Below are 22423 nucleotides of genomic sequence, written 5' to 3'. Positions count from 1 at the left end.
TAATATGAATATTGAGCCTGTTGTTTGTGACTTCCTCCTTAAACCAGCATTTTGTTGTTTGGAACACATGTTTGGAAGGGGACAAAAACAAGGCAGATGATGATTGGGGAAAAAAAATTGTAAAGTGATTTTTATATAGTATGGAATCTTTAAATAGCGGGAATGAGGAGGGGAATTTCTGGGGTTTTTTTTTTTTTTTCAATTTCAGTTTCACTTTTATTCTTGCTCTCAAATTTCTTAACTTCCTGCTACCATATCCAACAGGATACTGAAGAGGGCAGCTTGCCAGAAAGTGAAGGCAACAATAGACCGGGCGATGGTGTAACAAGCTCGCATGACACCAGCAACTCTGTGCAGAACTCTGACAAGAGGGTTTACCTGGACCTCATTCCCTTGCGATCGTTCCTGCACACACCTGGTGGATCTAAAAGTCCTCCTGTCGCCCAGCAAGACAGTTCAACACATCCACCGGCATCAGCGGGGGACCAAGGGGATACCTTTTCTCAGGCAAAGGAGGAGGTAAACGATCACAATTTACTTTTATCATTATGGTGCAACTCATTAATACTCACAATGATGCAACATTTTAAGGTCAGCACAGTCGCCCACCCTACACCTGCCTCAACGCTGCTTTTGAATGGAACAAGTTCAACAACGAGCGCCAGCAAACTGGAGTCAGAGCCCCCCGTGACTTCAACTTCACAGACTGAGCCAGCCAAGACCTCGTCCCAAAGCCAGGAGAGCCCGAAGAGGACCTCCCTGGGCACCCTGCAGGCATTCAACAACCCTGGGGTTCTAATCCACAGAGGTCAGATGCTTCAAGCAGATGTGGGGCACCCAAGGAGTCCTCAACCACCACGGCCGAAAGCGCACACCATAGGTGAGGTCTGGAAATCCTGCCAATGCTGATGTTTGGAAAGCACACACGCTTGTGAAGGCAGGAAATGTGAAGAATGACTAATCTAAGTCATTTTTAATCAGCCAGGACGAATGACAGTTTCAGACCACTGGTCTCCCGGATGTGAAGTTTGGCACTCATGGCAATGGAAAACCATGATGGAGCAGGATACATGACCTTTGGCCCTATTGCATTCAGAGTTATTTATAAACTTCAAAATCATTATTTTCCATTTCCAAAGAAATATCTACATGTAACCAAAGCACTTTTTTGTACCACGACATTCCCAGTTTCCCCATCACCATCACCATCACGATTGAAAAAGATATGCATGCTTTCATTACAAACCGCTGCTTCTGGCGACAGGATGCATGTACTTGTCACAGGCACAACAATTTATAGTGAGATTTCCTTCACTGGATCTTTTCTAGTTGACAGTTCAAATATTGATATTTTTTGGACTCATGGGCATTTTTAATCTTTAATTACTGTGACCTCCACTAATGCCTCTCCACCTTACTTCTCAGGGTCTCTCGGTGCAGTGGAGGTAAAACTAGGGAAGAACCGCACAGAGGCTGACCTGCGGCGCTACATCGACGAGCGCCACCAGCTGGAGAAAGAGAGGGAGGAGGTGAGGAGCTGTCTGGCTACACTGAAGAAGGAGAGAAGGGAAATCAAAGAGGAGCTCAACGGCTGCCAAGGTAAACATCTCTCTCCAACAGCGACTCAATGCTTCCCGTGATAAAGGCCAAGTACTCAGGATTTAGAGGTATATAGTGGCAAGACTGGTTAACAAAGTCTGACATACTACAGTATGATGATACCTTATTAAACAACCTTATTGAATCTCTATTCAATTGCAAGACTCTCTGAATGAGATTGCCGATTTAACCTTTAACATTAATGGAGAGCATTTTTACGAAGAGCATTTATATCGCTTTATTATCCATCACAGCCATGGTGGTATCAATCTCCTCAGTTGAGTCATATTTTCTCTTCCTTTTCCTTTATTGTATGTATTTTGTTTTTCAGTAAATATACTTACACTGTAAATGAAAAAAAAATATCTCATTTACTTTATTTTTTGTTTAATTGTTGGGAAATGCAGGGAAATCTGTTTGACCAATCAATTTACTTCTCATGATTCCTGATCATACGGGCGTGCACAGAAATGCTATGGTTGTCTTTCCTGAGAGTGTCTCAACTAACCTGCAACTACTTGTTAAAAGCCAAACCTTCAGCAGCAGATGTTCAGTGAGCCAAAAGGTGGTGCTCAATAAATAAAAGATAAAAAGCAGCTGGAATCGTGCAACTGGAAACATTTTTCAAACACTCTTGCCCAGATCTGGTTACTGGTAGAACTAGCGTCCTAGAAGTCCGACTTGGAGGCTACGGTCACCACATCGATGCCCCATTGCTCCGGCTCTACAGAAAAGCTCAAGAATTGCGCTGGGGCGCAACAAGGCTACGCCGCTGTTTTTTTTAATGTTCGCCATAGCAACGGCCAATTCTCTTCTTCAGATCCAAAGCAACAGGCCTCATTGGAGGCAAGTTTGAAGCAGAAAGAGGAGGCGTGTCGGGAGGCTGAGCATCACCGGGTGGAGGTGGAGCTGCGGCTGGTAGAGGTGAAGGAGAGTCTGAAGAAAGTGGAGTCGGGCCCTTTCACGCTGGGGACCACTCTGGACAGCAGCCTTCAGGATACCCCAATGGTTTGTGCACTGCCTCTGGCCCCCAGCGACTGACCTCCATGTTCAGGATGCTGTGTGTTTCAACTCCCTGTCCATTCTTTCAACCCCAGACGAAGACACCCACCTTGCCTGCTTGCCAGACGGCATCGCCAACATCATCATCCACATCCACATCCACATCCACATCATCATCGTCGTCGCTGTCGTCGTCATTGTCCCATTGTCAGGGGAACAACACCACAGATCTGTCGCTGCCAGTCAACTCGGCCTCGGCACTCAAAAACAAACCTCCCTCCATCAAAACCACCAAAGGAAAAGTTCTGCAAAAAGCTAAGGTGAACCTACAAATTTAGTATTTGTGGGCGACTTGCACAAGGGGAAGGCCACGTCGGTCAGTGGGTTGTGTCAGTCTTTATACTGTTATACTATACTATACAAACTTTTTTTTAACAGGAGTGGGAGAAGAAGACCACCACCTAGAAGACGACCTAAATGCTTGTCAAGCCTCTCAAATGCCAGTTTCTAAGACCAGACAGTTTTATGGGCGGCCTCATCTCTCATTCTCATCACCACCTCGGCCAATCAGAGATTGTCCTGAAGCGCCACTGGATGAACGTCCCACATTACCCTGTGGCAGTGTTGCTGTCAGAGTAGCTCATTCTTTCCCTGTCTTTGCCAAACCGAAGAAATTGATACTGCCACCAGTTTCCACCAGTTTTAGTGAGACTTTTGTTACAAAAAGAATGTTTTAACATGACAACTATTTAGACAGTTTAAAACACTGAAATCTGAGACAAACCAACTCATTTTCAGCCATTACCTACACTTTAGATTGTAGCTTGGTTCTTACTTGCTGATAGCCAAGATGTAAATATATTTACACCATTATTCAGCCTTTGGCTTGAACTGCTAGCTAAAAATGCACTTTTTATTCAAATAAAAGATGTACTGACAACAAGACTAGCCTGGAATCTTTTTCAGGATGCTTTGATAATACATATGTGCATCCAGCTGGTCTGCTGAATGAATCAGTTTTAGCCACAGTGGCTTCCAAAAGAACTTAATGCTGCTTTAAAGATTACCGTGGTGACTTTAAGTGAGCTTGCTCATTTTGACCTCACTATTTTCAACTTCACTAGTTGCGTCAGGTAAGTGACTCAGGTTTACTTCTTTGTGTCGTTTGACGTATCACGTTTAAAAGTGCGATATTTCACCAGTAAAATATTGGGCTTTGCTCTTGGTGAAATCGTTCAGTTTGACGCACCCAAGCATGGCTGTACAAAAAACTCTGCAGGATGCGGTGATGCAATAAATACATAAAAAAAAACAAGACAAAACAAAACAGTCTTACCGAGACAGTGAACAACGGAAGAGGATTAGTGCCACAAGAAGAGAAAAAAAAATTAAGAGATTTTTTTTCCCCCAAGTTTCCAATTCGAGAATAAAGTTGAAACTTCGAGATTAAAGTCGAAATCTCGAGAATAAAGGTGATGTAAAAAAAATATGAAATTTCATGAATAAAACTGAAATGACAACAGCTAAAACAATCAATGCAGCCTGCTGGCAATGCCATATGGCTTTAGTTTGTTGTCCATCCATGTGCCAGAGCGCATTGGATCCTTGGCTTCGGTAATGCCTGCGCTTCAGACGCCGGGCTCGTCTGCTCCACACCTTCAGGGTCCCCCCAAAAGGCCAAAAATGATTTCCCGTGAAATATGTCAACTGCTTATAAAAGTAGACCTCCCAGGCTTTACAATGATACCTCACACATCCATTTCTACTGTATGAGTTTGGAAATAATGCACCTGAAAAACTGAAAAATACTGTGATGTCAATGGGTTTTGGGGTTCCTCACTGACTAGAAGCCCCAAATTTGGCGTGGGTGTGGCGTGGAGGCTCCTGATGAAAAAGCATGTGGCCCCACGTCTCTAGGACAAAGTTGACTTTTGACCCCCATAGACTTGTATGGCATTAGGCTGAAATTAGGGTTAGGGTTTTTGGGTTCCTCATTGACTAGAAGCCCCAAATTTGGCGTGGCCAAATCAAAAAAGCAAAGTTGTCAACTTTCCCCCCAAAAAGGCCAAAAATGATTCCCCGAGAAATATGTCAACTGATTATAAAAGTAGAGCTCCTAGGCTTTACAATGATACCTCACATGTCCATTTCTACTGTATAATTTTGGGGGGGGAAATCCACCGCGTAAGTACGAAGCAGAGGACGAAAGACAAAAAAAGGATAGAATGAAAATGTCTCACCAGCCAGCCGGTGGTATGCTATTCCCAGAGCTTCAGTTCCACTAATCACGAGTCGTACCAAATTTAGCCACACAAAAACACAAATTACTCACACATTCTGCTGCGCTGTAGCCTTTGCCCAAGCTAGCCAGTTAGCCAATTGAGCTATTCACTCAACAGCCGGCTTTGCCGTCATGTGGTTCTGAAAAAAGGATGGGAATCACTTGATTGTACCTCACAGGCCTGAGGCCCAACAGGCACTTGTAGAATATGCCGTACATTTTCTTTTCATGGCAGTGAAGATTTAAAAAAAAAAAAAAAAAAAAAAATGACTTGAAACTATGAGTAATTATTACATATTTTCCTCAGTATAAATAACAGGTCAGAGAGCGAATAGAGAGAGAGAGAGAGAGAGAGAGAGATCGTTATTAGCAAGGGGACGATTTTAGATGAGCAGGTAACAAGGCGCAGTTTGATTCTTAGTTTGTGTGTGTTTGTGTGTGTGTGTGTGTGTGTGTGTGTGTGTGTGTGTGTGTGTGTGTGTGTGTGTGTGTGTCAGGGCTGGATTAAGAATACAGAGGCCCCTGGGCCAGACTCTTGGACATTCAGAACTCACATTTCGCGCTCTTCACCTTCATACCGGTAGATACATGTGCGTTCATGTGGTGTCAAAATAATCTGAAAAACGACTTTCCAACTGGGGTAAATTTTGATGGCTGATCTGATCTGTTTCCTCTGCTACCTGCTGTCTCACACCTGATTTATTTGTTTGGAAAATTAAAGAAAATACGAGTATTCATGTTTTCCCACATTACAACTTTAGAGCACACGAACGCAACAAAGTTGGAAGAACAACTTGCCAAGAAGAACTCGGATTTCCGACACCACTTGAACGTGGCATACGTGACAAAAAAGAAAGCTAACTGCCGGAGGCCGGAGGCCCCTGAGAGCTCAAGGCCCCTGAGAGCTTGCGACCCAGACGGCCCGGTCCATGATCCGGGCTTGGTCATTATTTGAAGGTTCTTTTATTTATCCTGATGCAGTAATAGTAGTCAAGTTCAGTCTGGAAATCTATTGACTGCACTTCTTTTACCTTAAGAGCCACAGATGAAAAACCTCAGAGGTTTGCAAATGATCGGCAGCAAGTACCGTCTGAAAACATATCATCACAATCCTGTATTACTGCACATGATGTAGCTTTTATCTGTATATTACAGCGAGCTGTCAAGTATCTGGCATAGAAGCTTTAATAAATACTGGGAACTCTGTGGTTGTGTGGTTCTGCTCTTTTCAAGATGTTCAATAAAGCACATCAGAATCAGAATCAGAATCAGAAATACTTTATTTATCCCCAGGGAAATTCTTTTTGGAACAGGGCTCCAGTCAAAGAGTTTTGATGCTGTCAGTCTGTGCTGCGCCCACTGAGAACAGGTCGGTTTCCATTCCTCCTTTTCGGTTCTACTTCGTTTTAGTGAATCTGTTACGGGTTTATAAATATATATGTAGGAGTGATAAATGAAGAGTGTGAAATGTCCGGGGTGTGTTTCGTGTGGAGAATGTTGCAGACGTGCCTCGTTATTTTTGATCGCTAGTACACTTTTCTTTCTGGAGCTTTTTCTCATGTGTGTGTATGTGTGTTGCTGACAGAGGCCTGCAGCGTCAGCCAGACCTTGCATCACAATCTGCGTTCATTTGTCTCTTCATACAGGTATGGAGATTGGTAGTTATATGTATTGCTTCTGTTTTATAAATAACTTTGAAGAATATTTTATTGAATTGACGACGCTGAAGTTGGCACCACATTCGCCGCGGTGCTTCTTCGGTTTCGATTCCACCTTAAAAGAAAAATCCTCAATTTGACCGCTAGAGGGCTGTGCTTATCCCATCAGTTTTCAACAGAAAATTCCGCGAATCATTATGTCTATGTTGAGGTGGATTTTTTCCCCCCAAGATTTTACAGCAGAAATTGACACGTGAGGTATCATCGTACAGCCTGGGAGCTCTACTATTACAATCAGTTGACATACAATATGTGAAACCGTTTTTGACCTTTTGGGGGGACTCCAAATTTGACAACTTTGCCATTGACATTATGCTATTTTTCAGTTTTTCAGGTGGATTGTGGAATATGTTCACTGATTGTGAAAGCAGAGCTCCCAGGCTTTCCAATGATAATAATAATTTAGTCAGAAATCCTCGTCAACATAGACATAACGATTTATTTTTTTTTTATTGTTGGAATAAGCACTGCCATCTAGTGGTCAAATAGCGTAACTATTTTTTTAAGGTGGAAACGAAACTTAAGCAGCACCGCGGCGAATGTGGCGCCAACTTCAGCGTTGTTCTGGCATCCCAGTCGGCGTTCGTTTGTCTCTTCATACAGCCTGTGCTGCGTTCAATGAAAGCCAGGAATAAAGTGGCAGCAAACACTGCAACCTGAGTCCATGTCTCCATTAACACAACGAAAGATACACAAGTTAACGGGCATGTTTACAACATCACAAGAGACACACCCGTTACACTCAGTTGTGTCCCAATCGGCCCAATGCAACACTTTGGCCTTACTGGCATTTAAGGTTAAAGGTCACACTGACTGTCATTCCAAAGAATGCAAATGGTCCAGGTCCAGTAGCTTTGAATGACCTTGACTGCAGTTAATTATTCAGCGGAGGTCAAACAGTGTGGATTTTTTTACATTGCAGATGTGTGGCTACAAATGTATATTTACATAGGAAAGGCAGCTGGATTGTCCACACCAGGCTTCCTTAGAAATATGCTGGTGCAAGATGGCAGCTCACTGGGAGCACTGGGACCCTTATTGATGTATGGAGATTCTTATGAAAATGTGAGAACCTTTCTAAAGGGAGGAAAACCAAATGAATTATATTTATGGATGGATGGCGGTATAAAATATTGCTTGTTTACTTGTTTTCCACAGTATATAAGGAGCCTCAGACTGTCAAGAGGACTGTCACCTTAATAAAGCACCAACAAGGTCATCAACTGTACAGCCCTGCCTGCAGGTGTCATTTTTTGAGGCGGAAGGTACAAAGGTTGATGAGAAGTCGTCTTGTTACAAGGAGCTGAGACGCCATTAGCTGGCATGGCAGAGTATCTGCTTTGAGCAAAACAATTGGAGTTTTTTTTTTATCTCCAGTTCCACAGGACACAGACTGAGTCGGTGAGTCTGACTTTCCCAACTGGAATTAAATATTTCAATCCATCTGGCTGGGAGGAATATCTGCTGAAATGGCAGAGATATTAGCTTGTGTAAAAAGTTTACTGAACTGTTCAGTTTGTTCAGAGACTTTCAAAGACCCAGTGACTCTGAGCTGCACCCACAGCTTCTGCTCCAAGTGTCTGCAGAGCTTCTGGGAGAAGAATGAAAGCAAAGACTGTCTCGTATGTAGAAGAGAATCCTCAAAACTAACTCTCCTATGGCTCTGTCTGGATGTCTGGATCAAACCCACAACCTTGTTGCTGTGAGACAGCAGCGCTAACCACTGCATCGCCGAAAAAAAACAAACAAAAAAAACCGCATGATTTTCCTCCCAAAACTGGACATTGAAACAGCACCCCCTGCAGGGACAAAAAGCTTACGGCACCTGGTATTCCCAGGCGGTCTCCCATCCAAGTACTAACCAGGCCCGACCCTGCTTAGGGTGGTACTCAGGGTGGTATGGCCGTAAGCGAGAGACGCAGTTGTAAACAAGCCTTATAAACGTGCAGCATGGCGGAAGTGTACCTTTCCATGCAGCCCTACAATGTATTTTATTCATCACTTTATTTTTAATTAAGAATTTAAATGAGGCATATATCTGAGGCACCCCAAAAAGTTTGTATTGACAGGCCAACTTTGAAAATAATTTGACACACACACACACACACACACACACACACACACACACACACACACACACACACACACACACACACACACACACACACACACACACACACACACACACACACGGCAAAGCAAAAGCAAAAGCAGGAAAGACAGAAGGACCAGACAGGGAAGGAAGGCACAGCTGACAAGATGAGTAAAATGATATTAAGCAGGCTAAAAACATTCAGTTTCAGTTGTCCATATGGGTGACTGTGTGATTTTCCTCACAGACAAGACACGAGATGGGAGCACGTGTTTCAGTATGTGGAAAGGATTCAGATAAATAGGCAAAATGAGTATGCGATGACAAGGTCATGCTCCAGATGCAAAAAAATATAATTGTTTACTTTAACTCAGTTTTCTTTTTCACATTAACAATGATCTAATGGCATGAAATGAAACAGAAATATAGGTCAACGGTACATATTTATATGTATGAAAAATACATTTACATATATTTATACATTGTCTTCTTTACATTGAGAATAAAGATCTCCTTTAAACATCTGAAATATCTCTACATTACAGTCGTCCTCTGGAAAACCGTTAGTCAGGACAAAAGCTGCTGAGCAATAGTTGTGGTGATCAAATTAGCTTAAAAAGACAAACAGTGTGATACAGTAGTATATCAAAGAGCACACGGACAGTTTGCAAAATCCGATAAAAAGTAAAATGACCTGAATGCAAATTTTCTTTCATACAGAGAGATTTTATGTTTCTCCAAAACCTGCAAACATACTTGTGTGCTTCAGTTTTCAGAAGTGACCCGTCTGTGTATAGCTGGGGTTTGTTCTGGGGTTTTTTCAGGCAGTTTGTCTCCTGCGGTGCAGTTTGTAGTGATGCAGCAGCTCCTGGTGGCTCTTCTTCTGTCTGCGCTTCTTCCTCAGGGAGGCAGGTTTAGGACGGTCACCTCTGGTGGAAGGCCGACTGCTTCCTGTGTAGGAATAATCATAGCAAAATCCTGAAGGGAAGTGTGCAAATCGGTCTGCAACGTGAAAACACGGGGAAGGACAGGAAAGATGGCTGATGAGGAGATAGAGTGGAAAAAAATATTTTTTATGTCCAGCAAGGTGGAAAATTGAGTTTGGATCAATGAGACAAAAGACAAAGAGTTCAGACAGTGCCATATGTTGAGACTGAAGCTAAAGACTGAGGGTTAAGGGAGGAATTGGAATTCAGCATACGTCTCTGGGGAAGCAGTATAGCAGTCAAAAGCTGTACCAGGTAACCAGTAAAATGCTACAAACGTGTTTCACAGTGTGGTCCTTCAAAGCCTTGGCACTGACACCGGTAGCTTCCTCCACTCAGGGTACAAACTCCATTGTTCATACAAGGGTTGGGTTTACACAGGTTCACTGGCATTTTAGCCTCTGTTGGTGGGAAAGGGAGACATTTTCTGCACGTCAGTAACGGTGATCCGTATTTGGTAAGGATACGCAGCAGCACAGAAAAAAAACGCTCCTATAAGGTTTTGTCAATCAGGTTGTCGTTTACTCACCTGAGCACAACATCTGCACCAGCACATCCTCAAAATACCGGAGGTCCTCATACGAAGGCACCATTATCAAACGCTCCTCTGAACCAGCGATCTGCAGCAGGCTCTCCTTCTGGGCATCGCCGATGCCGACCAGAAACACCGGAACTCCGTTATCTCTTATCTTCTGGGCTGGAACGATGGCGCCGTTGCTGCCCGAACCGTCCGTCACCAGCACCACCGCCTTGTTGACCCCTGGCCGGGCACCTTTAGTCGCCGTCAGGACGTTGGAGTGGATGTGATGCAAGGCCGCACCCGTCGCAGCCACGCCTCCCATGTAGTCAGCCTCGGCCACGGCCTTCAGGATGGCAGAGCCGCTTTCGTGGGTGTCCAGGTCGAAGACGGTGGCGGCCTTCCGGCCGTAGGTCACCAGCGCCACCTGAGCCACATCGCGGTTGATGTCGAACTGGACAGTGAGGCTTTGCACAAAGTCGCGCAGGCTGGAGAAGTTGTCGCGGCCGACGCCACCGGAGGCGTCCAGTGCGAGCACGAGGTCGACTGCCTGGCCCAGGCAACCTGAAATACGCAGAGGTGATGCATGGAATTATAGCACACAATACATTGATACAGCTTTTAATTTTGTGTTTACTTTCTACGCCGTTTTTGTATTAATGGATATGCAACATCTACTGTATGTGGAAGCCCAAATGAAATCCTGTATGAACTCATAATGCATTGTCGCCTTAGTTCAATCTATACATTTTTCAATAAAGAGCCTGCTTAAATAAAATGTAGCCCTTTAGCCCCCTATGATGTCACAGGAGGCGGTCACCTCACTCCTCTCTCAGACAATAACAACAGCTAGGTGTTAGCTCTGCCCTCTGAGAAGGCCTTTTTTCCTACTTCCAAACATGCGGAAGATTAATCAAAGCATGTGTCCTTAATAGCAGCCATAACCAGAATTTTTGTTGGGAGGCTAAAAACAGAGGGCTAAATATTTTATTGTCTTATAAACTATGTAAAACAGACCCATGTCAAAAAAAAATACATAGTCCAGGCCTAGAGAAGGGATAGCAAAAAATATTTTTAAAAATTCCTAAACAGTGAACTGTGAGAGGAGCTGTTCTGTCCATACCTTGTGTATCCACACTGCAGATCTTTGCCTTTAGCTCTGGAATCTTGGCGCTGAACTCGGGTGGCGTGTAGGTAATGGTCCTCTGGGGGTTTCCCGTCATATTATTCAGCTGTCCCTTTAAGAAGTCGGGTCCCATCCCGATCAGGAAGATCTCCCTGTCCCGAGCGTATCTCGACGGCTCCACCACTTCGTCCACGGCGGCGGTGGCGGTGATCAGCACCACCACGCGCGGCAGGTCGTCCGAGACGTCGGCGAAGACCGGAGCGCTCACAAAGCCGTGACGCGTGACATAGCGGAGCGCCTGGCCCGTGCGGGTCTCACCGCCGACGGGCTGCAGCGACTCGGTGGCTTTCAGCAGGCCCTTCAGGTCCCCTCTGAACTTGCCGACCTGGGCCTCCACCCTGGTCTCCCCGCCAAACACCGCCAGGCCGACTTTGCTGGGGCTGCTGGACCCGATCACGGTCTGCAGGAAGCGCTTCAGGAATGACTTGAGACGGAGGAAGCCCTCCAGGGTGAGCGTGGCCGAGCCCTCCACCAGGAAGAGCAGGTCCACGGAGCAGTCCAGCGACAGGGCCGGTGCTGAAGAGTGATGGGGAACCTGGTTGGTTCATCTCTCAGGGTACCCAATCATTTTCACTGACAACATTTCTAAACCTTTCCATGACCTCACTCAAATCTATAAATGAAGTTAAAGGTCAAGTGTGTAATATTTAGAGACATTGAAGAGGAAACGGTGACATCAAGTGGTCACATTTTAGATTGCAGCGTCTTTCACTCTCTCTCCCCCTCTTGAGCTTGCACAATCACTACGGTGGTCTGCACGTCCATACCTAGATACCTCCACCTTCTCCTTCTTTGTTGGTTTATTTGAAAACGTGAGCAGTAAACCTAATTACAAAACGGGCTGTCAGGCGGGCTGGATTGTCCACACCAGGCTTCCTTAGAAATATGGCGTGCAAGATTGCAGCTAACTAGGAGCAAGACCCTTGCTATATGTACATTCTTATATAATCACTGTTGTACTGCGGTTATACTGTCTACTTTTATTAATGTATTTATGGGCAGTAAGTTTTTACCAATATAAAAAACATAAATCAAGCCAAATATTACACACTGGACCAAATAAAGACAAACAACCATTCTCACACACACACACACACACACACACACACACACACACACACACACACACACACACACACACACACACACACACACACACACACACCGGCCTGTCAGCCGGTGTGTGTGTGGGTTTGGAAAAGGCCAGGAAAAGGCCAGGAAAATTACATTTGCAAATTCAATGAGTTTTCCAGGCTTCCCGTGACCGTGGGAACCCTGAGTCGGCCATGCCTGAGTCGCTGTGAGAAGGCACATTTACTGACCGCAGTGTGGGTCTCCTCCATAGCCTGGTGGGCAGACGCAGCGGTAGCCTTCCGGACCTTCTGAGAGACATGTGCCGCCGTTGAGACAAGGCTGAGAGTCGCAGGGATCTGCAACAGGAGTCGACACAAATGCAAATGCATTGACTGCAAGTGTTGGTGGGATAAGAGAAATAGGTGGAAATCGGCTGCGTTGTCAGATGCATCCACAGTAGCATTAAAGGAAGCAATGATGAAGATGATTACCTGGGCAGATGGTTCGGTGGCAGACTGTCTGGTGTCTCTTGTACGTTTTGCTGTACCTGCAATACATTTACGCAAACGTATTACTCACTTAGGTCAGTGTCATGAGAAATCCCAGCAATATGGGGTCATCATTTAACTTGGCGTGGCTTCCTTTTTAACGTTGAAGTTTTGTGTTGTTGTTTCACTTCCTGTGTCACTCTTGTTGACCCTGTCAATGAACTCTCCAGACATTTGGGCTGGGCATATGGAACGCTTGTTTGCTAAGGCCTGTACAGCTCAATCTAGGGTTTTCTTTTTGACCAAACAGCGTGTTTCTATTTGAAGGCAGACCACCAAAATTAGTTTATCAAAAATATGGAAATGCCATATAAAGACCATCATTGTTTTCACCTCAATTACTTGTGGGCAAGTAAAGAGGCAAGCAGAGTCTGTGGATTACAGGGTCCATGGTAACAGCTTCAGCTACGCATCATATGAACGAATATGAATGTGAACAACAGAACCTGCCCACTAGGATAAACAGAGCCTTGTGACTGATTGAACAAAGAATGATGATATATACAAGCAACATTATATATGCCTATGTGTGTGTGTGTGTGTGTGTGTGTGTGTGTGTGTGTGTGTGTGTGTGTGTGTGTGTGTGTGTGTGTGTGTGTGTGTGTGCGTGCGTGCGTGTGTGCTCTCACAGCGTGGCGGGTCTATCATTCCAACCAAATAGTGCCAGACTGAAAACAAACCCACTGTTTTAAACTATTGTATTTTGGACATTTTTGCGCAGTAATGTCTTGTGTGATGTTTTTTGTATTTAAAAGAAATAAAATAAAACAACAGTACATGTATTCATGCATTCATCATGCATTCTTGCCTGTAGTGTGGACACAAAGATGTGTATGGGGAAAAACCCTTGGAGCCTTTCCAGCACATGAAATTCCCCTGAAGCTCTTTGACTGTCTGCAGGGTTTTCCTCTGGCAGGGAAAAGACTCCACATGGCATCCTGAGGTCAACAGCACAGGGAGGTGGGTGTCAGGTAGTGGCAGGTTGGGTGGAAATTAGAAGCTGAAGCGAGCGACAGAAGAAAGATTAAAGGCAAAAGCGTGGAAGGCGCCAAAGTGGAAAACATTTATCCAAGACGAAAGGCTCTGTCAGATTTATTACACGTTGGTGTGCTACACAAAAGGTGACTGGACAACCCTTTTGGGGAGCAGTCCACTTGACATAGTTCAAAGATTGCAAAATGTACTTAATCAGTTTTTCATAAAAAATAAAAAAAATCTGGTTCTGTCATGTTCAAATATATAGGAAAAGTGATTTTCCTGCAAAGGTGCACTAAAATGCTGAAATTTAGATCTTTGTGATGTCACACTGGTCACTGATACCCTCCCAGGTCAGTGATGGCTTTTGGTTCCACCTTGATTTTGTCTTCTCCAGAGCATGTGCACTGTTTGAAGATGAGGCCGCAAACAGAGGGCTAACTGTCTTCAGAGATCAAAATTAATCTCAGTCCAAAGCCAGTCAGATGACAAAAAGATTGATTTTAATGCTCTTTTATGTCACAACTCAATCCTTTCGTGGCTCCCACCACCTCTTTCTCTTCAAAAGTTCTCAAAACGGATCAGTGAAAATTCTCCCTGGACCTATGCAGCACCTCTCTGACCTTGAGGTGTGGCGTTGCACACGGAGAACGTGGACAGTGTTGTGTACAGCCCATTGACTGCGTCGTGGAAATGCTCAGCGAAGAAGACATGGCTCTCCATGGGCTCACTGGCCAGGGCATGTAGCTCCTCCCATCTGGGAACAAAACCTGTTTTTTAAGGCTGCACAATAATTTTCTCCCCAGGGTTTTACTCAAAGGAAGAAGATAAACGTACGTCGGGTAACGAAGGCCCACTGCAAACAGGACCGCACCCGTCTCCTTCAGTTCTGCAGCCGCCTGCACCACGTTGCCTTGAGACCTTCCGTCTGATAGGACGATGACGATCCGGGCCGCGGCTGTCGCGTTGCGGCCACCTGGGAAACCTTTCCTCAGCACGTACTTCAGAGCCAGGCCTGTCTGGGTGCTGCCACCCCTGGGTTTGTGATATGAGAGGGGGCAATTAGGAAACAGTTTTCACAAAAGCAAGAAATTCTGTAATGCAGCACAAAGTTAGCTGGATCTGAATGACCTGTAAGAAACCCTCTTCATGCTCTTCTTTAGTTCTTGTTTTGTGGCGTGTGAATCCAAGGCAAATTCTAGCCGAGGGGTGGAGCCAAACTGGATCAGGCCGACTCGCACCTGTTAATGACAAGGGGGTGACAAAAAAACAAGAAGACACAAAAAGTTAAATAGAGAAAGCTTGGGAACGTTGAGTCAAAATGGACCATGTTAGCCACCTCTATTGTCAACACAGTCACTGGTAGCTGTGGTCGTAAGGTCTCTGGTGCCTGTCATGGTGGCAACCTCTGAACCCGGTGGTGGACACCGTAGGTAAGGGATTCCGTCAAGCTGAAGAAGGAGTCCTGTTGAGCCTCGTTGGCTCATAGAACCCCTGACAGATACCGGCAGGCCAAGTGTGCTGCAGCCTGGGCAGTATTGGAGGCAAAAACTCAGGTCTGGGAGGAGCTTGAGGAGGCCACAGAGGAGAACTATCAGGTGTCAAAGAAATTCTGGCAAACCATCCGTTCTGTGCCTCGGGGAGGAGGAAGCAGTGCTCCACCAACACTGTTTGGGGAACTGTTGACCTCAACTGGGGATATTGTTGGGCAGTGGAAGGAATACTATAATGATCTGCTCAATCCCACCGTCAGGTCTTCCACTGAGGAAGCTGGGGACTCTGAGGTGGATCCGTGCAACGGAGCTTTGGGTAATGACTGAAAAAACCAGACTGTGGATACGATCTTGGTGGAAATTAGTTTCCTCCTTGGAGCTTGGAGTAGAGCCGCTGCTCCTCCACATAGAGAGAAACCAGCTGAGGCGGCTCAGACATCTGTTTTGGATGTCTCCTGGATGCCTCCCTGGGGAGGTGTTGAGGGCATGTCCCACCGGAAGGAGGCCCTGAGGAAGAGCCAGGACACGCTGGAGGGACTACGTCTCTAAACTGACCTGGGAACGCCTTGGGATCGGACCAAACGAGCTGGAGAAGGTGACTGGGAAGTCTGGGCATCTCTGCTGAGACTGTTGCCACCGGGACCCGATTCCGGATCGGCGTCAGAAAATGGATGGATGGATGGAGACTTGAAAAAAATGCAAACCTTGTCTGGGCCGATGTCCAGCGCCTGGCACAGTTTGATGGCATAATGCTTGGATCTCTCAAAGCTGCCTTTCCCCACACTGTAGGATCCATCCATCAGAAACAGGATGTCCATGGCTGCCGAGCACTGCATCACTTCCCATGGAAATGCGTGCACACAGACAGACAGGCAGACAGACAGACAGACAGAATAGATACACATTCTACATTTGGAGCAAATACATTACGATTTATTTGTTCACATCCTGCTGTGACTTGATCTCTGCGTATCAGGGAGTTTTTAACTATTTGCAGATGATACTGATACCTTCAGGTATCGTGAGGTGAGAAAAACCAGCTTGGCTTGCCAGAGCTCAGTTCTATCACGTCTCCCCTGTCAAGCATGTTTGAACTTGATGGAGTGCAAATCATCAGTTCATGTCAGAATGCACTGGTAAATGTGAGTAAAATAAAAAAAACAGAAGAAGTGTGGTGGTCTGTCAGCTGCAACAATGTCAATAAATCTTATTCCACTGAAAAGTCTGTTGTAAATGGACGGATGGGTGATGATGGCAATGATCAGGACAGATCTTCCTCTCCACACCTCGGCCCAACCGTCAAACTGCATGGAGTGCTTCACTGTTTGCAGTGGGGGAAACTCACTCTCTCCTGCTGCGTTGATCTTGACAATGTTGTCATGGCTGGTCTGGACCTCCTGCACTGCGCTGCCTTGGTGGACTGCAGGGAGACCAAGAACAGAGGCCAGTCAGACGTTAAAATTTTAACAAGCTTTGGTCACACATCTGCATATCTATTTCATTAGCTTTATTTTATTCAGTCACAAAGCATTGCTATTACTTGTGACTTATGACGACTACTGATAATAATGATAATAGTAATCTTCAAACATTTGACCCAAGCTCTTTGCAGGCTGGTGTGGCTGAAACAAGCTCGCTGCCGTCTTTGATATTTTTTTCAGTCTTTCCTCCAGAAGCCAATAGAGGTCACCGACTCCCACTTGACCCCTCCGCTCGGGATAATTAAGCCCTTGCAGCTAATGTGAGTGGACAAGCGAGGAAAGCTATTCTTTGTTATTCCATTCATGCACATGGACAGCAAACAGAGGGGCCAAGAACATGTGATTTTGTGTTTTCATTGTGTTTCCTTTTCACACGGCGTCGTGAACGAGCCAGTGTCCCTGGTGACCACCGACAAGTTGCGTAGGCATGTCAGAAAGTGCTTTGTTTGGAAAGAAAGAAAGAAAGAAAGAAAGAAAGAATAAGATTGCTGAGAATAGCTCCACCCCCTCTCTTTACTGCGGCAGAAAATTGTCCGCCTGTCAACTGTACACAAATGCTTCTAGCTGTCCGCCTCGTGTTGATTTAGAGTCTTGTAATTAGCAGCGCTTGGTGATGTGTTTCCTGGCAGCTTCTGACAGTGTGAAAGTCGAAACAAAAAAAAGTTGCTAAAACTGACGCTTTTGATGGACGTTCCCTATGTCTGGATATACATGACTTGCCTGAAGCCTGTCAAAGAGCTCCCAAACATGAGAAAACCCCACCTATGGCTTGCTCCATTTTTTTGCAAAGTCGTGTATATCCAAACATAGGAAACCGTCCATCAAAGCGTCAGTTTTAGCAGACAATTTTTTTTTTTGTTTCGACTTTGACGCCGTTAGAAGCTGCAAGGAAACACATCACCAAGTGCTGCTAGTTACAAGACTCTAAATCAAGACGAGGCGGACAGCTAGAAGCATTTGTGTACAGTTGACAGACGGACAATTTTCTGCCGCAGTAAAGAGAGGAGGTGTGCTATCCTCAGCAATCTTCCTTCTTACGTTCTTTCTTTCTTTCTTTTTTACGTGACAAGAAACAACAGTGGAAGAAAATAATCAAACGTTGGAAAAAAAAAACAAATTCATCAGATTCCAGTGCAAATGGATGGATGCAAGGATGCTATGTGTGTGTTTTTATGAAAATGCCATTTGAAACATCAATTTAAAATCAAAAGCACGCTTGTGGAGAGAGGGGCCTCATTGACCACTTTTTCACCCTTTTATCTGCCCCAGACAAAGAAAGCCTTGACGCTGGTCAGCAGGGCCTCGCAGCTCTTCACAAATAATCTGTCTGTTTGCGACACGAACGACCGCATATCTCAATCTCATCGATGGTTCGTAGGTGCACGCGTTGCATTCATCATATGTTCAAGAGCAGGATCAGCTTCCCTCGATCCGGTGAACGAAACGGGACAGGCAGGATGATGACGATGATGATGATGATGATGATGAGTAGGAGGAGGAGGACGAGCGCTGCAACGTACCATCTGTGCTGTCAGCGCAGGAGGTAAAAAGGAGGCGTGCTGACGAGGTGAAAAAAAAATCTGGTTTTCTCAAGTTCAAAGTCTTAAAAGCGTTGCTAATAAATACTTCAGATGGTCCTAAAGCTGTCATTTTTGAAAACAACTCCGATTATATTGCCCGACGACTCCCGCCTCCAACCCTGGGGGGGAAATACCAACACCCCTGGGTCAGGATTCAGAGCGAGTGCTATAAAAGAGACCCCCGAAAAATTCTGCTGCCTTGGGAAACGTGAGGAAGCAGAAGATTTCAACCAAAGTGTAGCTCTGAGGAAAAGATTTATATGAACAGGAACTGGACCTTTTTTTCTTTTTCTTTTAACAGCAGTTAAGTGGACCTGCTCAAAATCCAGGTGTTTCTCTGGTTGACCCTGACACACGTTCCGTGTCGCTGTAAAAACATTATCAAGTGGGGTAAAAAAAAAAAAAAGTGAATGAAAACAAAAGGAGAGTAATAATAACAACGTAATAACTGACCTTGGAGGAGCACCGCTAAAGAAAGTAGGAGCTGAGGATGCATGTTGGGACACCTGGAAGAGATAAAGGGGGACACGGTTAGAAAAAGAAATATGGGAAAAATGAAGACGAGGAGATGGAAAACTGTACAAAAGAAAGAGGATGATTGAGTGTCGGATGGGGGGGAATTCCCCAGAGGCAGTTTTTATTTCTGTGTGGCAACTCTTTGAAGTTTTGATCTCGCCCCCTACAGGCCAATGAACTGTACAATTCTGTTGCTTTATGTTAGAAAAAAAGAAATATACAGTATTACTTTAACGCTGAGAATATTGCAGCAATTATGACTGCGTGAAGTTGTGTGGCTTGCAAGCTCCGATGGAAAGCATTTCCAGCTGGTCTTGGCCTTGGACCAGTGTCCTTTTAAGTTGTGACTGCTGCAAACCGTAGAAGATGATAAAAAAATAAATAAAAAAAAGTGACTGCCAGCGCAGTTGCTGCTGAAGTAGCTACTTCATGGGTTTTCAATCCCACCTCCCAGGGGCGGGGCCAACATTTTGGCCCATGGATGTATTAAAAGAACTGGATAACAAACGGGCAATATACGGGCGCACCGATTTCTCCCAGTGGCTACTCGAGGTACTGCAGCAAAAAAACCAAAAAAGCATTTTTTCAAATAAACGCAAAAATAAGCGTCTTTATAACAGAGACAGGACGACTGTGATTCATAGCAAATCTTTCTATAGTAGAAAAAAAAAATTATAAAGGCCAGAAAATCACCAGAAAACAGTTTATTCCCAGCGTGACATCACAACGTCGTATGTGCTGCTGTGTCTCAGCTCGTTCTGATTGGCTGCGTGCTGACGTGTCTGTAAGTGACGTTCTGCAGAATCCTTCTGATCGGCCAAATAGATCATGTGTATCATGGCCTGTATTAGCACCATGACTAAAAATCAGTTTGGACCACCTTCCCATCCAGCCGGCCCTTACATATGGGCTATTTTAAGATGCTGTTCTCTAGGGTGGAGAGTGTGGACGGGGAACCATGACCACTGGGATCCCAGGAAAGTCCACCCTCGCACCACCCCAATGGCGCCCCGACCACCCTCCATCATTTTCTGTTCACAGGAGGTCACAGACAAGGTTTGATTAACTCTGGCTTATGATAAGCCTGGCCACAATGAGCCTTGTTGAAGGTAGAGCTTTGCAAGACAGAGGCAGAATTGTGTGCAGGATGGAAACTCGGAAAGTCGGAAAGGGAGCCTGTGTGTCTGTGATACTGATCTGCAGAGCTGAACGGCGGCGGCCGACTGAGGACGAGGAGCACGAGGCTGATAAACATCACCAGCGAGGCCACCGATGCCGTGTCTGGGCCACTCACTTTCATTACAGACGCAGCGGTGCTTGGAGGATCGCCTGCGTCTTCGCCTGCGTCTTTGCATATTAGGAAAAAAAAAAAAAGAGAAAAAAAGCGCAGCTCCTGCACACCTGTCTGACAAGCGGCCCCCCCCTCTTCACAAGCATTCCTGCGGCTCCTTCCACCTCTTTATCTTTTCTTCACGTTGTGCAATGACCTGCGTGGCTCCACCGAGGATGACTCCCCGGCGTATTCACAAACAGCGTCGCTTCAGGCAGGAAAACACGCCACTCCCTCACAGCACAGCAGGACCATTTTGTATAATTATGGCCAAAATCTCTTGAATAAATAGGGGAGATATTAAAAAGGGGAAAAAAAACAAAAGCGAGGAACGCTCGAGCGTTGGATGTGTGGGTTTGTTTTGAATTGGTTGACTGAGAGGCGCCAGCCTCCGCAGCCTCGGCTATAATTACGAAGTACTGGTGTGACATTTTGGAACGACTTCATACAGAATTCCAAGGTCCTCTCTCCCACACCTGCACTTGGAGGTGTGAGGAACATCAGAAATGTGTTTTTTATTTATTTACACGGAGTCATCCAAAATGGCTGCTTAACAGAGGCACTGTGGAATTTTAGTTTTTTGCTGCAGCTCATTTTAAAATATCTTGTGGGTTGCAATCAGACAATTCATCCACCTAGTATGGGATTATTTTGAGTTTCATGATAAATAAAATAATAATTGAAAAAAAAAAAAATCACAGTTTTTGTCTAATCCAGGCATGGGCAAACTCTGACCCGGCTTCATATGCGGCTTGTTACGGTTTTTAATCCGGCCCGCCAAACTCGAAGAAATTATATTAATAGTACGTAAGTCATAAAATAGCTGTATTTGGTACATTTTTCCAGTCTTTTAATAGTCCTTTCAACAAAGAGCTAAGAGCTCCAAAGCAGGAGGCTGCTGCAAACAGAGAGCTAAGTATGTCGTAATGTTTGGATAATTAGTTATACAAACTTGCTCCACTGAAATCATGAGAAAAAGCATTTCGTCTGAAAACTGTAAAGAAAGTCTGAAAAGTCTGAAAGTATTAGACTTGTGTGATGTGTATTCCCTTTCGTATGATCAATACAAATAGTGAAACACTCTGAATAGACGGACAAAAACATTTCTAGTCTAAATCTCCTATGTCTATCTCACGTTTATCTTGTTAAAAACACACAAACTCCCCTCAAGGCTGTCATCTTTAGACATCTGTTGACTTTGTTTTTTTTATTTCGAAGATGCCAAAGGCCACGGAGGCTGAGGGCAGAGGTTGTGTTCCTGACACGCATCAGGACAACAACAAAAAAAAGCAAACAAACGGCTGCAACAACTGTGGGATGGAGGCCAGGAAGTGGGCCGACACACACGTTCGTTTGCATTAATGTCACTTTTCTAGTCTGTTAAGGTTCTCAGTCATCCAGGGCATCTTAAAGTACAAGGGTTAAGTTAGGGCAACTGGTCCTGAAGATCAAACTACTACACGCCACTTTCTAGACGTGTTAAAAATCCTGTATTTCAGGTGAACGGCTTTGTGAGGAGGGAAAACCGCCAACTCTTTAACACAACGGTGCGATCAAACAAGTACAGGTTCAAACCTACGGAACAAAACAAAACAAAACCCCGCGAGCGTATCAGTAAGCGCATTACACTCGAGACTTCCAAACTCACCATGCGATGCGTGGTGACTCCCACACTCTTTTGTGTTTCTCCTCCCGGAAAGCTGTCGGCGCTCTCCGACTCCTCACCCCTCGCTCTCTGATGGTGTGATGGAGCTCTGAGCTCCGCTACGCTCCGCAGAGGCCAGCGACCCCACCTACTCGCCATGCCCACCTCAGGAGCACCTGCGACGGCCGCGTCTCGTCCGTCTCGGACGCCGTCAGACGTCCAGTCTGCTGGCGGGGGGCGGGACTAGAAGCAACACGGGCGTTCGCTATTGGTTTAAATGGAAGGAGCTTGGCCAGCTAATTAGCGCGGTATCGCCAGTTTGACAATTGATTGGCGTTTCACCGCCTGCATTTGTTAAATGGGGGAGGGCGTTGCGGTTTTTTTTTTTTTTTTTTAAACT

At 45.2% G+C, this 22423-nt stretch overlaps 2 protein-coding genes and 1 pseudogene across 3 annotated transcripts in view; 1 reads left to right on the top strand and 2 right to left on the bottom strand.

Moving 5' to 3' along the window:
• Positions 1-3546, top strand: part of afap1l2 (actin filament associated protein 1-like 2) — a 33046-nt gene extending 29500 nt beyond the window's left edge. For both annotated transcript variants that reach the window (XM_076028134.1, XM_076028133.1), the window contains exons 14-19: positions 265-519; positions 592-880; positions 1426-1599; positions 2420-2607; positions 2697-2921; positions 3040-3546. In XM_076028134.1, the coding sequence (XP_075884249.1) occupies positions 265-519; positions 592-880; positions 1426-1599; positions 2420-2607; positions 2697-2921; positions 3040-3066 (1158 nt within the window). In that variant the 3' untranslated portion in view covers positions 3067-3546. The remainder of the gene's footprint in view (positions 1-264; positions 520-591; positions 881-1425; positions 1600-2419; positions 2608-2696; positions 2922-3039) is intronic.
• A 4867-nt stretch (positions 3547-8413) lies between these two features.
• LOC142889561 (5S ribosomal RNA) lies at positions 8414-8511 on the bottom strand (annotated as a pseudogene).
• Positions 8512-9116: 605 nt separating this feature from the next.
• vwa2 (von Willebrand factor A domain containing 2) lies at positions 9117-22142 on the bottom strand. Its single transcript, XM_076028132.1, has 14 exons — positions 22027-22142; positions 18986-19038; positions 16817-16891; positions 16176-16309; positions 15110-15219; positions 14816-15013; positions 14602-14735; positions 13812-13941; positions 12947-13002; positions 12704-12811; positions 11319-11897; positions 10208-10759; positions 9957-10079; positions 9117-9643 (listed from the first exon to the last, which is right to left on the bottom strand). Exons 2-14 carry the CDS (start codon positions 19026-19028, stop codon positions 9513-9515), a joined length of 2373 nt encoding a protein of 790 aa, XP_075884247.1. The 5' UTR covers positions 19029-19038; positions 22027-22142; the 3' UTR covers positions 9117-9512.
• Between the last annotated feature and the right edge of the window lie 281 nt (positions 22143-22423).

This window comes from Nelusetta ayraudi, unplaced genomic scaffold, assembly GCF_046127955.1.
Source record: "Nelusetta ayraudi isolate G7.1 ecotype Tasmania unplaced genomic scaffold, CSIRO-AGI_Nayr_v1 ptg000022l, whole genome shotgun sequence".
In the NCBI taxonomy this organism is placed as follows: domain Eukaryota; kingdom Metazoa; phylum Chordata; class Actinopteri; order Tetraodontiformes; family Monacanthidae; genus Nelusetta; species Nelusetta ayraudi.
The sequence above is the reverse complement of the archived record's forward strand: the minus strand, read 5'-3'. Positions and strand labels throughout refer to the sequence as shown.